Below are 16,569 nucleotides of genomic sequence, written 5' to 3'. Positions count from 1 at the left end.
ATGTCAACTTTTTATAGGATGATCACCTTCACACTAGTAGTTTCAACAAATTAGATACTTAGATTATTAAAATAAATAAATAATAAATAATCATAGATTAATTAATGTTAATCATTTGATTGTTACTAGCCACTCATTGCAAAGATGATCGTGGAGATCACTAGCCACGGCTAATGCAACCAATAATTGGGTGGGCGATAATAGAAGTTCGAAGGGGAGAGCTTGAAATGGGGAGCTCGAAGTGCTGGGAGCTGATGGTATAGAACTAAGGGAGCTTGAGAATATTTATTCCTGGAGATCATCAACCTAAGATATCAATGAGCCATCCTAGCTCGGGAGATTGGTCCCTTAACTTAATGTTTTGTAACATGTAAGTACGATATGCTAATGTGCAGTAGGGCATGTAGGCATGACTTACTGGCTTGGATACTCTAATTGAGTCTAGTCGATTATATTCATCTTACCTCAATCAACTACTACTGAGTCAACTGACCTGTGAATAGAAATGTTCTATTTGTTAGCAAGTCAACTATAAATTAATTTAGTCAACTGAAAGCAACTTTTAGTTGACTAAATCATAAATTTCGATCAATTCTAACGTCTAGTCCTCACCTAAGTAAAGTCTAACTAAAACCTAGATGATGAGTCCTTGTATCTTTCATCTTATTTAGACTTCCTTATCAAGAGGCTTTTATATATATATGCCTTTGAGACGTCCTCGTCTGCTTTGTATTGGTTAACCTTTACTTAATAAGAATTCCACTAGCTAGAGGTATAGCCTTTGGGATTTCATCATTTGCCTAATGAAAGTCACGTTTGACCAATTAGGACTTTCATTTATAATACAGCCGTAGATCCATCTCAATTTGCTAGGATTTTCACTTGTTTAGAGGTCTTACCTCATAGACTTCCACTTGTTTAATATCCGATCAATTTTAAAGTATCAAAATTTCAAATACTTGTGAGTATATAGTCAATCTTGATATACATAGACTTCATCGCTTATTAAGAATATAGTTAACCTTGATGTACCAGGCCTAAACTTTTACTTTCAACACCTATTAAAATTTTCAATTACTAGGTGATTTTCACTATTGTTAATGCTTGTTGATTTTTTATTATTTGCCAATACTCATTAAATTTTTTATATTTGTCAACACTAATTGAACTCTCATCATTTTCCAGTGTACAATCAATCTTAATCCGCTTGACTTTTTTCTAATGTCAAATATTGAGTAACCTTTGACCTACTTAATGTGTTGGCTTAAACTCAATAATTAAGTTGCCAAATATAAAGGCACAACACATTTTTCAAATAATAAGATACAATTCATTGCCAAACATTAAAGTATCATATACTGTCCATTATATAGTTAATTTTTAGCCAAAATTATTATATTTTTAATTTAAATTTTAATAATTATAGTATGATGTAAATAGCTTTCTTCTCTACTGTTTACAATTTATTATTATTATTTTTTAAATCTATAATTTATGTACGAATTTTGATTACAATTTTATATGAGTTTATTTAGATTGCATAAGATTGATTAGTAATGCCGTAATGGATATGATTTGTCTTATACTTGGGTCGAGGATGCAATGAATTAAAATGGAACACATCTCTATGGTTAAACAATACTCTTTTATTATTATTATTTTATGTTTTATATTTATTTTTTTGCATAGTTTGTTAAAATATCCATTCATGTTAAATTGGTCGAAGGAACGGAAAATAAGAGTGATTACGATGGCAACAGGACTCAATTTTTTCACCGTCAAATCACCGGCATGGATTCAATTGTATAAGCGGGACCCACCCTTCCATCTCCATCATCTACCGTCCATTCTCTCCCTCTTCTTCTCCACTCCAGTCCATTCCATTCCATTCGATCTCCTCCCACGTAAAGAAAGCCGCTTTACAATCAAATCCCTGCCACATGCAAATTCAACCAACAAGACCTTTTTATGGCTTCCCAAAGCATCGTCCTCAACTTCACCGAGAAAACCAATCTCAACAAACAATCCCCGTTCGAACTTCCCAACCATTCATTGCCCTCGATTTACGATTTTAATTGAATATCGTTATTATGTGTATTATTTATTTATTTATTCATTCATTCTGTAATGTGTGTTCGGTTAATAAAATTGTATATGGATATAAATGAACAATTACGAGGGAATACGTTTTGTTATAAAAATCTCACTTGCACTCCTCGCTTTCTTCCCTTCCTTCTCTAACCATCCATTGGATGATCTCTCTCTCTCTCTCGTGGCTTCCTCCGCCTGATCAGGAATTCCATGGAAAGCGGAGTACTTTTCTAGCAAACTGAGCTCCCTCTCGAGTCCTTCTTCGCCTTTGCTTGTTCTATGTCCGATTCTTGAGCTGACGGATCAACGACGCACGGCGGAGAGAATCATGGTATATGCAACGCGGCGATGACCCCCGATTGCTGCCTCCTCCACCAGCACCACTGCGTATCTGGTGGATTCACATCGCGCTGCGGCCGACCCCATTTCCATGCCCTCCGAGGACCATTGAAAGAGAAACTCGACTCCATGGCCGACGACGACGAGCCCTCCCCTGCCCCGCAGGACGAACGCAGAGACGATGACGACTTCTCTCCGGCCACATCCGCCGATTGGCTCCGATTAGCCCTCGCACCACCACCTCTTAACCTTCCTTCCCCCGCCGCTGCCGCCGCCGGCTCTAGCGGTGGCCCCGAGCGGATGAGGATACCTTCCGTCTCCTCCTCTCCGGCTATGTTCTCGCCGTTTCCAGCAGTTTGGCCAGGAAATAGCGCCAGCGGCTTCCCCATCCCGCCGCCGGTTGATATGGCGGCCCCTCTGGTGCCGTGGGTGGGCCCTCATAGGAGAGAACCGCCGCCGCAATATTGGGGGCGATTTTGGAATGTTGGCAATGCGAATCTCGCCCTCGGCGGGGGTTCCGCTCTGATGCTACCGCCGGCAATGCCGGAGTTTGTTGCGAGGCAGCTCGTGCACCCGACAGCGAGCTCGGCGGTGGCGCCGCCCCTGCCGGTGAGGGTTGTCAGCCCGCCGAGAAGACCGCAATCTGGCGTTTGGTTCACGCTTCAGGCGATGAGAAACCAGTACGTACGTCAAACTCACAAATGCTTTGAAACATTTTGTGTTCCCAATTCCATCTTGATTGAGTTTGCTGCGCGACCAAAACTGGACAGTAAAAATCGCTCCTTTTCCTTTGTTTTTCCTGCACTTTTGTTTGTTTGTTTGTTATGGAACGAGGAACACATTTGGTTAATTAGAAAAATTAACGAGTTCCCCCTTTTCACATTTTTTTTTTGGAATTTCTGCAGTGGGAGGGAGCCTTTTTTGCCACAGATACCAAAGAGCTACTTGAGGATCAAGTACTTCAACTTCTCCCAAATGATTATACCCTATTTCAGCTACTTTTTATGCAGTTTTACATTCTATATTTGGAGGAAAATAATGATTTCCCGAAAAAAAGAAAGAAAGAACAGTAAATTCAATATGATCGATGTTTGTTGTAGTTTCTCATTATTCGTGGCTTAATTACCGCAGGGATGGAAGGATGACAGTTAGGTTGCTGATTAAGTACTTGGTGAACAAGCTGGTTTTGGAGGATGAATCTGAGGTATGTATGCTTCCGATTATCTGAATGTCAATTATCGTAACTCAAAATGAATATTTCTTGCAACACTAATTAATGTATATTAATTATATAAAAATTCTCTTCTAAGCAATGAGGAACACCACAGGCATTTTCTGAATTACTGTTTGACCTCTTATATATGGTTGGTGCTAGGCTGATGAGAGAAACTTTGGAGCTAAATAGAGTAGCTAGCTTTAAATGATGTGGGATTTCTCACCAGTTAGCATGTTTTAGGTAGAAGGTGAGTTTCACTGTGGCACATCATGCTCCTCGATCGCTCTGAAAAGAGCTCCCTTACGATTTTTTTTGGCCCATGTTGGTGCCTAATCAGCATTATATTATAATGGTAGTATTTAAACCATTAATTAGGCAAAGAGATGTTTTCTCTATCTATAGCACGTTGGACATGCCGTAAACATCAACTGAATAGGTCTAAAAGAGAACAATGTGCATGTCATGCGTCTATTAAGCCTAAAGGGATTTTTGACAGGATTAGACAGGGAAGTTAGATATGTGACTTTAAATTTCACATTCCACAAAGTGATAGATGTTTCTCTTTCAAAGTGATTGCTGGTGACAACCCCGATGTCCATGTTTCACCTATACCTTTGATTGAAGATCTGTGATCACAATATGAAACCTACCACTAAATAGCAATTGAAGTTTTATGGAAGGCTCCCTTTATGAGATGTTATATTTGATGAAATAGAGCTCTTTATATATTTTAAATATCCCAAGGCAATTAAGGTTATGGTGTTAACTCCTATCATGACTTATGTGTGTGTGTGTGTGTGTGTGTATATATATAGGGACTTAATGATGGATACAAAAAAAACCCCAAATAGTTTTAGACCTTTATTGTTTCAATTTTGGGGAACTCTCTATTCCCTAAATTAAATAACTAAAATGTAGGCAGAGCTCTTAAATTTTTTTTCCCCCCAATTCCATGCATGCATGCATGGTTTTTTCATTGTATTTCTTGTCAGTACTTACACAATTATTTTTCCTTTTAAATCCAACACATAAGGAGATCATTAGAATATAGTTAAAAGGACCTCAGCATGGATTGGAGAGAAAATTGCCCTTTTAAATATCTATTTTTACAATTTTCTTTATCTAAACTTAATTGCATTACTAGACCTGCAGATGCATTTATATATATTCGCTTGGCTTAGTTGATTTTTTGTAGTCACATGGATCCACCTATCACTTTAATTATATATCAGTTTTAGGTATTAGTATTTTAATTATGTAAAGGATGATCTGCATGTGGCAAAATCTTTCAACTGATTATTTATTTGTGTTAACAATTTGATCATCCGTGCATGAAGATGCATGCCCTCGCATATGAAGTCAACTCCATTAATTCCTTATTCTCTTATTTGTTCATAAGAATTCCATGTTCTCTCAACTACCTAGCATGTGTTATATATCTTCACGTTCAAATTTGTTCATAATTTTTTTTTAAAAAAAACTCCATGTTAAGATATTCTACATAGTGAATATTACCTACGCCCAAGATTCCATACATTTTCTTCAGTTTACATTATGGCGAGCATGCATGTTGTGGCATATAGGATTTGACCAAAGATATATAGTTACATCAATTTATGCTAATATTTCTATTCTGTCTGATAACATGTAAGGATGTCTAATATATATGTTAATTTGTATAACTTGTATATGTAAGGATAGTATTTTAGCTGTTAACTTTGATTAGATATATAATACACGCACTAAAACTATTTTCAAACTATATAATCTTGCTAATGCACTCTTGCTTACATAACACAAAGTAAGAGTGGGTATTCATGCTTTCGCTTTTGCTTGGATGTCCTCATTAATTCTACATAACACACGACAAATAATCTGGTCCTACAGTGTGTTTAGCAATTTTGTTAAGAGGCCATCAAGCAGCTTAAGTGGTGCACTCTGTGAGAATATATGGGAGAGGGGGCCCATGCATGGTGCCATCAAAATCGAATATACATTGGGCATAGGCTTTGGAGTGGGGACACCCAAAAAGAATCAATAATACAAAGAGCCAAAGTGGGAAGGAGAACGAGAAGGAGAAACATGAACAACAACGTAACGGAACTAGGAAGAGCTAGAAAGCATAAAGTCTTGGACCACTCCCCCCTTCTATCTCATCCACGAATCTTGCAATCCCAGTGAAAGAAATATTATATTACAGTACATATATATGATATATATATACATACGCATGGGAGCTTTTCTATAGACACATCCATGCTGAAGAGTGTCCCTAAACGCAAGAGGTGTGTATTTGGATATTGACTTATTTTCTATGTTTTTATAAAGGGCTTTTTTTCTACGTGCATGTGATTATACTGTGATAGACCATCGTCCCTTATTCCTAGGCGTGCTTTTTAGATCGACCTATAGCTATGGTCTCGTCGAAACTTACCTAACGCCCTATGTCTTGTTTATTTATGGAGAGAATTTAAATATGTCCTCCATAATTTGCCTTTTTTTATTTCACTTTTATAATTTAAATTATTATACTTTAACTCGTATAATGTATGGAATACCTGCTTCTTTTACACTAATAGAAAAGATACTGATGCGATGATACAAGGGGTAGTAATCGACGTAGAGATCAAAGTCAAGGAGGTCAACATCATGAGGATCGAGTATATCTTTCCCGCAATAGCCGATTGGGTATATATTGCCAGATCGGCAAAGGGTCGGTCCAAGCAACGTGCTTGTTCAGCCAAGATCACCAAACAACCGTCGAAGTGGAGGAGTATGCGGATAATCGGAGCGTTAGTCCGGTTGGATGAAAACAAACTATCAAGACCTGTTACTACGTGGAGGAGCAGCTAAGTCTGTCCGAGCAGAGGAGTACTCAGTCGAGCGACTATTCCGTTCGGTCGAATAGATGGATCACTGACGTATCCTTCTGGGAGATGGCACCGCTGACACAGGACATGGTTAACAAGCAGATTGAATCTTCTACTATCTTGTCAGGGATATGTATGTTCTGTTAAGGTAGAGTGTCAGAGGCACTTTCCTGACAAATCATTTCATATGACAAATGGGAGAATGTGCCCAAGATCAATTGGAGAATACACCCACGATCACTTGGAGAACGTGCTAATGTCTCGAGAAGTGTGTATGTCGTCCACTAGGGCACTATATAAAAGGGATCCATGCATCGACAGAGGTACGCGTTATTCACTATTCACGCCTATATATACAGCTGCTTCGTCTTTCTCCTCTTTTCGGTGACTAACTTGAGTGTTGGAGGGCTGACACTGGAGATTCCTTCCATGGCTCGGCAATGACGTTTTTTGTGTTGCAGAGCGGAGCGGAGTCTACATCCAGTCAACGTAGCAGCCATATCCCAGCCAGCCATCTTCTTGATTTACGGATAGGATCATATTAGCGTCGTCTGTGAGAACGTAGCCTGCATTCGAAACGCGAAGATGAAGGATACTGGACGACTCACTATAGTGACTTTAACAAAGGAGGAGTTGGATATATGTTGATACAAGCCCGAGCGGCAAAAATGATGGAGCAACAACAATAGGCGCTGGCCGAGCGCCAGGGACAAGAGATCACGACCTCAGTAGCGAGTCATCAAGCCGGATATTGAGACCGAGTGGATCATGTACCCATTCGGGGACAGAGTAAGAAGTCGATTGGCTCGTACGGAGACTCACTCAATGTGTTGATTCCCTTCCATCAGGCACTATTCTATACTCCATCATAGGAGCTAGGCTGAGCCGATAGGGAACGAGGATTCTCTTCGGACGACGCACAGAAAGGGAAAGTATCAAGGAATGATGACTCGCCCGAGCGGATCAATCAACAGTTCTCTCGAGGGATCTTGAATGACCCTTTGACAAAGCACTACACCCCACTGACGATCAGGGAGTACAATGGAACGACCGATTCGGATGATCATTTGGCCAAGTTTGATAACACGACCACACTTCATCAGTATACTTACGGGGTGAAGTGTTGGGTCTTCCTCACTACCCTCTCCGGATCGGCGTAATGCTGGTTCAAGAGATTACCGAGCAGATCCATTCATAGCTTCAAAGATTTCTGAGCAACGTTCTTACATCACTTTGCCAACAACCGCTGTTATCAAAAGACCAGCGTCAATCTGTTCTCATTGAAGCAAGGGCCCAAGGAGAAATTGAGGGCCTATATCAAGCACTTCAACCAGGTGGCCATGGATATCTCATTGGTCTCCTTAGAAGTATTGGTGAATGCCTTTGCACAGGGATTCATCGAAGGAGAATTCTTCCGGTCACTCATTCGGAAGTCACCGAAGGACTTCGACCACCTTCTCAGGAGGGCCACGATGTACATAAACGTGGAAGAGACCCAAGAAACAAGAAGGAAGAAGGCGCCTATCGAGCCCGCAGCAGCGTTTGAGTGGTGATCACCTAGTAGCCATCAACCACCAAGGGGACCCTGAGCGGAAGGAGCACAACAACACCAGGAGCCCAAAACGCACGTTGTGCAGCATGTGGCAGTCGGTTGCCCAAAAGCTACAAAAGGAAAATCATGGATGCCACTGTTATGCTCTTTCCACCAGTTGGTGACACACAACATGTGTGACTGCTACGACCTAACGCCAATTGTGAGCAGACAAGCTCTACGGGAATATTGTCGACGATCACCATCTCGCAATCGACGCCATAGGCGTTGATTAACTGGACGAACGAATGAAGATAGAACGACGACCGAACCATGTCATCGTCGGACCCAAAGAAGAACCAGCACAAGTCCCGCCCGAGCTTCTGCTAAACGGAGCCTGCCATCAGCTTGAGAAAAAGAGAACTGAAACAACACCGCTCGGGAAGAGATTGGAATGATCACCGGTGGGTAAACTAGCGGTGACTCATGTCGAGCGAGGAAGTTGCATGCTAAGCGACTAGAAATACTTGCTGTTGGATGTAGCAAGGAGAAGGCCGAGGGACCTTAGATCAGTTTTGACCCTCTGAGATTTAGAGGGAGTGGAGATCCCTCACGATGACGCCTTGATCATCCGAGTGGTAATAGCTAATTATACTATTCATTGAACCTTTGTTGTTACAAGAAGTTTGGTGAATATTATATTCAAGAAGGTGTTTGACTAGCTGCAAATCAACCGGAGTGAGTTGCAACCTATGACGACCCCGCTCTATGGGTTCACAGGCAATGAAGTATTGCCGATCTGTTAGGCTCGGCTAGCTATATTGCTTGGAGAGGAGCTGTTGAAGAGGACAAGGATCACAAATTTTATTATGGCAGACTCGCCATCAGTCTATAATGTTATATTGGGCTGACCTACCCATAACGAGTTCCGAGCGATGGTGTCCACTTTCTGCCAAACAATTAAGTTTCCGGTGGATAACAAGGTGGACAAAGTTAAAGGCGACCAGTTGGCCACTCGGTGATGCTACGTCAAGATGGTTAAGTCTAAAGCCAAAGTCGCGCAAAAGACCTCGCGCTTGGAAGTGAATGTCATTAGGGAACAACCTCCTGCGTTGGTCTACGAGGAAAAGGAGAAATTTCATATTCATCCCAGCCGATCGGAAGCCACCACCTTCATCGCCATGACTTGATAAAGGAGAAGAAGGCAGAGATGGTCACCTACCTTAAGCGAAATCACGATGTGTTCACCTGGTCGACCCACGAGCTCCCTAGCATCTCGTTGAGCGTAACTTAGCACGAGCTCCATGTCCGACCGAACGCTAGGCCAGTAAAATAATGGAAGAGTGACTTTAGTGCAGAGCAGAACCAAATCATCCGAGTGGAAATAGAGAAGCTACTAGAAGCTGGACACATCCGTGAGGTTCAGTTTCCGAGCTGGCTCGCCAATGTCGTGCTGGGCTCTAAGTCGGGCAACAAATGGCGAGTCTGCATCGACTTCTGCAACTTGAACAAGACTTGCCCGAAGGACTTCTAGCCTCTGTCCAAGATAGATCAGATGGTAGACTCCATAGCGGGTTGCGAGTTGATCTGCATGCTCGATACATATCAAGGATACCACTAAGTGTCGCTCGTCCAAGAAAATCAAGAGAAGGTCAGCTTCATCATTGTCGACAGAATCTACTGCTACAATGTCATTCCGTTCGGATTGAAGAATGTTGGTGCCCCTTACCAGAGGCTAATGAATAAAGTTTTCTAATGGTAGATCGGCCTCAACATGGAGGTATATATCGATGACATATTAATAAAGCCCCTCCGAGCTGCTGTCATTTGTGCAGATATCGAAGAAACTTACCGAACCCTGAGGGTGAATGGAATAAAATTGAACCTGAACAAGTGTCTGTTCAGAACAATGAGTGGCTGCTTCCTTGGATACATCGTCATCGAACAGGGAATCGAGGTGAATCCGAGCAAGGTGAAGACATTGCAAGACATGCCCTCACCTCGCAACTTGAAGGAGGCTCAACGACTGACCGGACGGATTACTGTACTATCAAGATTCATCTCCAAATCATCCGACTGGAGTCATCCGTTTTTCAAGATACTGTGCTGAGCGACCAAGTTCCAGTGGGACGTGAAATACGACAAGGCGCTGGAAGAGCTCAAGAAGTACCTTACCTCCTTCCCTTTATTGGCCAAGCCCATCGCTAGCGAGCCGCCATGGATTTACTTGTCATCCATCGATTATGCGGTTGGCTCGGCGTTCGTGCACCAGAACGGCTTCGAGCAACAATATGTATATTTTCTAAGACTTATATTAAAATATGTAGAGTCCCGCTACACCAATCTTGAAAAATTAGGTTACGCACTAGTACTTGCCGCTCGGAGACTCCGTCCCTACTTTATTTCACATTCGATCATTGTGATGACCAACAACGCCTTGGTAAGGGTCCTTAACTTGGAGGCATTCAATCGACTGATCAAATGGACAATCGAGCTAAGCGAATTCAACATATAATATCAACCCCGATAGATGATCAAATCTTAGGCCCTAGTTAATTTTTTCACTAAGGTCCAGAACGCCGAGCTAGACGTGACTTGGAAAGTATACATAGATGGATCGTCCACTTGGCAAGGTAGCGAGATTGACATTCTCTTGATTTCTCCACTGGAGGATAGGATGTAATTGTATATGCGGCTAGACTATCGGGTTGTAAATAAGGAAGCCGAGTACGAGGCCCTAATAGCCGGCTTGTAGGCGGCTCGACATGTCGGAGCTGCAAAAGTCATCATCCATTCGGATTCTCAGCTAACGGCTCAGGACTATTGGGGACGTTCGAAATAAGCAGCTCTCGACTCAGGCTATATACATAAGCTTCCGAGAAGTTGAAGGCAAGCTTTCAAGAAGTTATTATACAGAAGATCTCCCGATTAGACAACCAGGCTGCGGATGAGCTGGTTAAGTTAGCCAGGTCATTATCGGTGGTTGTGATAAGTCAGCCGATCGAGCAGGTCTCACTGGTGGCACACATCGATAGGATGGACGGAATAATCTTTCCGAGCAACTAGAGGATTCCATTGATAAAGTTTCTCCGATCGGGTTGCACTCTAGCCGATCAGGAAGAAGCTCGCCTATTGAAAAAGATGGCAGAATGGTTCACTTTGATCAGATACCAACTATATAAAAGAGCTTTCTCAAAGCCGCTACTTAATTGTGTCAGACCGGAGAACGTCGAATACATCATTCAAGAAGTGCATTAGGGCTCCCGTGGAAGTCATCCGGGCTGCAGATCGGTAGCTCGAAAGTTCCTATTGGCAGAATATTTTTGACCCACACTATAAGATGATGCCGCTCGGACTTGCTTATTGTGTCAAAAATATCACAGCATCCAGCACCGATTGACCGAGGAGATGAAGGCATCTACGATGTCTTGTCCATTTGACCAATGGAGCATGCATATCATTGTCCAATAGCGATTGGTCAACGCAGATTTTTACTTGTCGTAGTAGACTACTTTTCAAAGTGGGTGGAGATCGAGCCGCTAGCCAAGATAATCGAATATATGGTCATCAAGTTTATATGAAAAAATATCCTATGTCGGTTAGGCATCCTTCACCGCTCGTCTCAGATAATGGGAGGCAATTTGCAGGACGGAGGCCTAAGGAGTGGTGTGAGGGCTACGATATTACACAAGCTTTCACCTCAGTGGCCTACGCTCAGAGTAACGACAAGGCAGAAGTTGCCAATCAAGAGATCCTTGGGGGGTTACGGGCTCTGCTTGACCAAGTTGGAGGAAACTGGGTCGATGAACTCCTTAGCGTCTCGTGGGCCCATCGCACCACACCAAGAGAGGCGACCAGTGTCACGCCATTCCATCTGGTGTACGGAGGTGAAGCAGTGGTTGCAGGTCGGAGTAGAGTCTGATTGAGTGCAGCTCTACGGTGATGAAAACGCTGAGCGAAGGCTCATGGAGCTCAACTTGGTGGACGAAGCACAGGATAAGGCCCCCGTCTGACTGATGCCGTACATACAACACATGAAGCAAAACAACAATCGAAGGATGATCCCAAGGTTGTGAAAAAGAGTGAAGCCGGTCGGCGATGTTACCAAGTTGGAGGCTCCATGGGGAGGACCTTTTAAAGTCATTCAGAAGCTCCGCTCAGAAGCTCCGCTCGGGAGCCTACTACCTGCAAGACGAAGATGGAAGAAAGCTCGAGTGGCCCTGGAATGCGAACCATCTCCAACCTTATAGGGCCAGGTGAGAGGTGCATGGTTAAATCCAGATGTACTTGTATAAGTGTATGTCTTGTGGATGTAGGAAGATAATGAATAAAAATCCCAAGTGTTCCAGACTCTTGTACTGTTCGACCAAGTTAAAAGTCGAGCGGCGACTATAAACCCTTATCTTCGTCTATAGTAGAGCAACCACTATAAATCCTAGTATACGTCAACAGTCGAGCGGCGACTATAAATCCTTATTTTCGTTAATAGTAGAGCGATCACTATAAATCATGGTCTACGTTAACAGTCGAACGGCGACTATAAACCCTTATCTTCGTCAAAAGCCAAGAGGCGGCTATAAACTCGAGTCTACGACGAATAACAGTCAAGCGGTGGCTATAAACACAAGTCTACGCATCAGAAGTTGAGTGGCGACTAAAACCCCAAGTCTATGCATCAAAAGTCGAGTGGTGGCTATAAACTCGAGTCTACGACGACTAACAGCCGAGCGGCGGCTATAAACCCAAGTGTACGCATCAACAGTCGAGCGGCAGCTATAAACCCAAGTCTACGCTACACTAACGAGCGAGAAAGAGGGGAGTTATACTTTGAAATATTTCATGAAACACTAAATGGTACAAAGCCTCATAGGAGTCGAACGACGATGCATTCGTAAACACTTGCATATTTTGTCAGAAAGAGGATACGCTAAACGACGATGCATCGCTTCACAATGGTAAAATTTGACAATGTGAAAAAACATCGAACGGAGAAGCATGAAGGATGTGAAAAAGATATGCCAAACGGGTGATCATGCATTGACACTCAGAAGATTTTTACAAAACTTCGAGAGATATTATAAAAGGAGGCCTGCTGAGTAGAGATGGGTGGTCACTCGAGATAATCCAGGACATCATCGGGCAGTGACTCGATCAGCTTCTCTTGGTTGATCACCTTGTTGGTCAGCGCTGGCGGAAGGTAGTCGCTGTCCTTCAGCTGGTCAAGAGTCCTATCGATTCTGAAATTGAAGAGGCGGAGCGCTCGGTCTGTGAATCGATCGTTGAAGGCGTCCGAGCGTAGATAATCCCGCTTGAGGACTTCAAACCGACCAGACTCTGCATCTTGATAAATTCGGAGGGCCGATCGAGATGCCTCCAACTCGGACTTCATCAACTCCAAGTTAGCATCCTTGGCGACGAGCAGAATCTTCACCTCAGCTTGCTTTGCCGATCGACTCTCCCGCTCGACACTTAGTGCAGCCTCAGCCTCCTTAAGATTCTGAGCCAAGACCCGGACCTCCTTATTCTTGATGTCCAAATCCTCAATGGCTTGGAGCTTCCTGCCATTAGCCGAATTTATCTTCGACTCAAACGAGCTGGTCTGCTTGTTGAGCCTCGCCAGTTGAGAAGCCTACTCGGCACTCTTGGCCTTCTCTGCTTGCAGTAGCTCGGAGCTCTTTTGCAGATCGGCCCTAAGTAGGGTCGTCTCAGCAATCAGCTGCTCCAAACGTGCCTGAGCAGCCTCTGATTAGCCGTTCGGAGTGCGCAGTTGTTGAACTTCATGCTCTGGCTAGACTGTCTGAAAACTGAGAAGATAGTAGGCTAGGAAAGTGGCTCCGCGGTTGACCTGATGGAAACTCATTGGTATCTTGCAAAATCAGGAGCATTAGTGCTGGGCCGAGAAGGTTCTTGGCATTGACCCTCCAACACTTAAGTTAGTTCTCGGCTCAGTGGATAAGAACAATAATCACGAATAGTAACTAGAGTCTGTAGAATAACTAGATATCATATACCTCCACCTGTAAATAAAATCCCCTTTTATAGTGTCACTGTAGCATCTGTGCACGTATCTCAAAGCATATCCGTGTTTTCTAAAGCATTTTAGGAAAAGACAAGTCAAAAAGTGTCCCTAACACTTTTCTTTAAGCAGACATTCAAATCTCTGATGTGACAGGCTAGAAGTTTTTGAAGTACGACTTGCATGCTGGACATACTCTGTTGTTGGCGGCACATACTTCCAAAAAAGTACAGTGAGATATGTAGGTGGGTCCCACTATAGGCCGATCAGAGGTCTCTCGACAGGGACTTCCTTGCTCGGTTGTACTGAATAAAGCTATCATCTTGTCCTTTACTCGGCTTTACTGTCGTCGGAGGGCTCCCTTTTATCCGACCGATCATGCTGTCCGATCGGTAGGGACAATGAACCGGGAATTTTACTATTTGACTCTTAACTCTAGTCGTAAGTTTCCGGAGGACGGTACTTCTGGCAGTCACGTCCGATCGACACACCCACTCAACCAACCTTGTCTGATCTGTAGTCCTGGACCTTTGACCACTTTGACTTTGACCTCCACGTCAGCAGACCTTCCTCACCTTGATCCGTTGTTGGGGGTCCACCTCTATTGCCGTATCAATTAGCTTGACTCTGCTGTGCTAGGTAGGTTGGTTTGTTTTGGAAGAGTGGTCGGTCAGGTTGACCTTGGCGGGTTGGTCGTGTCGGATGACCCTGATGGGTCAACCGTATCGAGTCAGCCCTAGCGGGTCAGTCGGTCAGGTCAACCCTGGCGGATTGACCGATCGAGTCAACCTTGGTGGGTTGACCTGTTAGCTCTAAAAGACTGGTTGGCTCTACTCTGTTTAGCCAAAAAGACTGGTTGACTTTGCTCAACTTGGCCAAGAGGACCGACTTGACTGATCAATCGATCGGTTCATCTGGAAAGAGATGGTCATTGACCTCCTTTAATTCAAACTCATTCTCTGTTTTAACCTTCTTTATCTTTATGGTAGCTTTAATACTCATCGTATTATAGTCCAGGTTCATAAATCAAATAATCATAGTCAAAGTTCATAAATCAAGTTATTTGATGGTGTTTATGAGAATCTCATAATTATATATTCTGTAGTGATTAATTTAGTCTACTAATAGTTTCTCCAAAAAGTATATGCTCATATAATGAGCTTTAGGATATGCTCATATAATGAGCTTTAGGATGATAATTAGAAACAGAGCAGTACCTTAGGATAATTGGATTAACCTTGGTAGAAAAGTCCATGAAGATTTGGATATTGTCTTTAGTACTTAATCAAATAAGTATTTAGATTTGTCGTCTGCACAATACCCTTTGACTAATCCATCTCTTATTTCTACTATTTTATTTCGTTTTAAATTATGCTATGAATTAAAATACAATACTAGCTATGGACGATGTTACTAACTAATTTAAGCAGGTCGAGATTACATGCAGAGGCCAAACGCTTCTTCCCTCGTTATCGTTGCTACATGTTCGAGACCACCTCTGGCGCTCGAGGGAGTCACCGTCAGCGACGCTGCTCCAAGACTCGATCAACCCCGACCACATCATGATGTTACACTACGGTAGAAGAAGACCGTCCTCATGCATGATTTAATTTAACTCTCAGCCCCCAACCACAAATTTTGTAACACTCTTCTGAATGACCTACTTTTGGCTTTGGTCATCTTGATTCATTGAGAGAAATAGCTTGAAAGTGTTATTTTTTTTCCAAGCGAAACATCAAGCTGCGTATGCTACTTACACGCTGTGTTTGATCCTTGTATCATAATTTTACTAACTCAAATTAATCTGCCACTGCTAATCTATATATGGTTTCTATCATAATTTTATAAAATTACTTTAACGTTCCAAAAGAGTTCAACCGGAATTCTCTGTAAGTCTCTCACCTTCCCTCTTTTGGCTCTTATGGTTTTGTTGAACTTCTAGATTAAGCAGAATCCTAAATGATCAACTTCTGAGAGGACTATTGAGCCGACAACTTCCTTAGTACTGAAACTTCATAATTTGGAGTGCGAGATCTACCATCACCATGTTTACCAATATTTGACTTCGCATGTCCCCTTCCATTATCAAGCTAGCTTCCTCTCTAGGTCAAATCTGCTGTTGTCACCAGAAATCATGACCTACAGTAGTTCTGCAAGAGAAAGAATTGTCCTTGATTGACTCCAACCTGACGCACTCTACCAATTCTTACATATCCTGCAGCTGCATATCCTAACATCGATCACTTCTTGTCCTTAAATCAGGTGCTGCATTACTGAATCTTCACCTCTGTTCGTTTTTGCTTGCATATCGATTAGACAGAAGGTTCCATGGGCATTACTAAACTCGGTCTTGATGACCTTTGTCTTTGACCGCCATTAATTACCTGGAGGAACAGAATGCTTTCGGCACACAAAGTGCCACTGATACAAGAAACAGAGCCAGGAATTCCTTTAGCTACTGCATGCACATAAACTTACTGAGTTTATTCTCCTGCTATCTGGTTTC

At 42.7% G+C, this 16,569-nt stretch overlaps 1 protein-coding gene across 2 annotated transcripts; it reads left to right on the top strand.

Moving 5' to 3' along the window:
* Positions 1-2,200: 2,200 nt before the first annotated feature.
* LOC122030564 (protein LAX PANICLE 2-like) lies at positions 2,201-15,861 on the top strand. 2 transcript variants are annotated; one of them, XR_006125470.1, is made up of 4 exons: positions 2,201-3,114; positions 3,336-3,386; positions 3,562-3,634; positions 15,494-15,628. XR_006125470.1 is itself a non-coding variant. In XM_042589773.1 (4 exons), exons 1-4 carry the CDS (start codon positions 2,440-2,442, stop codon positions 15,671-15,673), a joined length of 975 nt encoding a protein of 324 aa, XP_042445707.1. In that variant the 5' UTR covers positions 2,204-2,439; the 3' UTR covers positions 15,674-15,861. The 2 variants fall into 2 exon arrangements, 1 of the variants encoding a protein (XP_042445707.1); XM_042589773.1 differs by having other exon boundaries at positions 2,204-3,110; positions 15,494-15,861.
* The last annotated feature ends 708 nt before the right edge of the window (positions 15,862-16,569 follow it).

Source organism: Zingiber officinale, chromosome 10B (genome assembly GCF_018446385.1).
Source record: "Zingiber officinale cultivar Zhangliang chromosome 10B, Zo_v1.1, whole genome shotgun sequence".
Taxonomy (NCBI): domain Eukaryota; kingdom Viridiplantae; phylum Streptophyta; class Magnoliopsida; order Zingiberales; family Zingiberaceae; genus Zingiber; species Zingiber officinale.
Note: the sequence above shows the minus strand (reverse complement) of the source record. Positions and strands in the feature narration are given on the sequence as shown.

Bases quoted from the DNA above. Each gene is read 5' to 3' on its own strand.
- LOC122030564 (XM_042589773.1), top strand. From the start codon at position 2,440: ATGACCCCCGATTGCTGCCTCCTCCACCAGCACCACTGCGTATCTGGT. The intron at 3,111-3,335 runs GTACGTACGTCA...GAATTTCTGCAG, and splicing joins CTTCAGGCGATGAGAAACCA to TGGGAGGGAGCCTTTTTTGC. The intron at 3,635-15,493 runs GTATGTATGCTT...TAATTTAAGCAG, and splicing joins TTTTGGAGGATGAATCTGAG to GTCGAGATTACATGCAGAGG.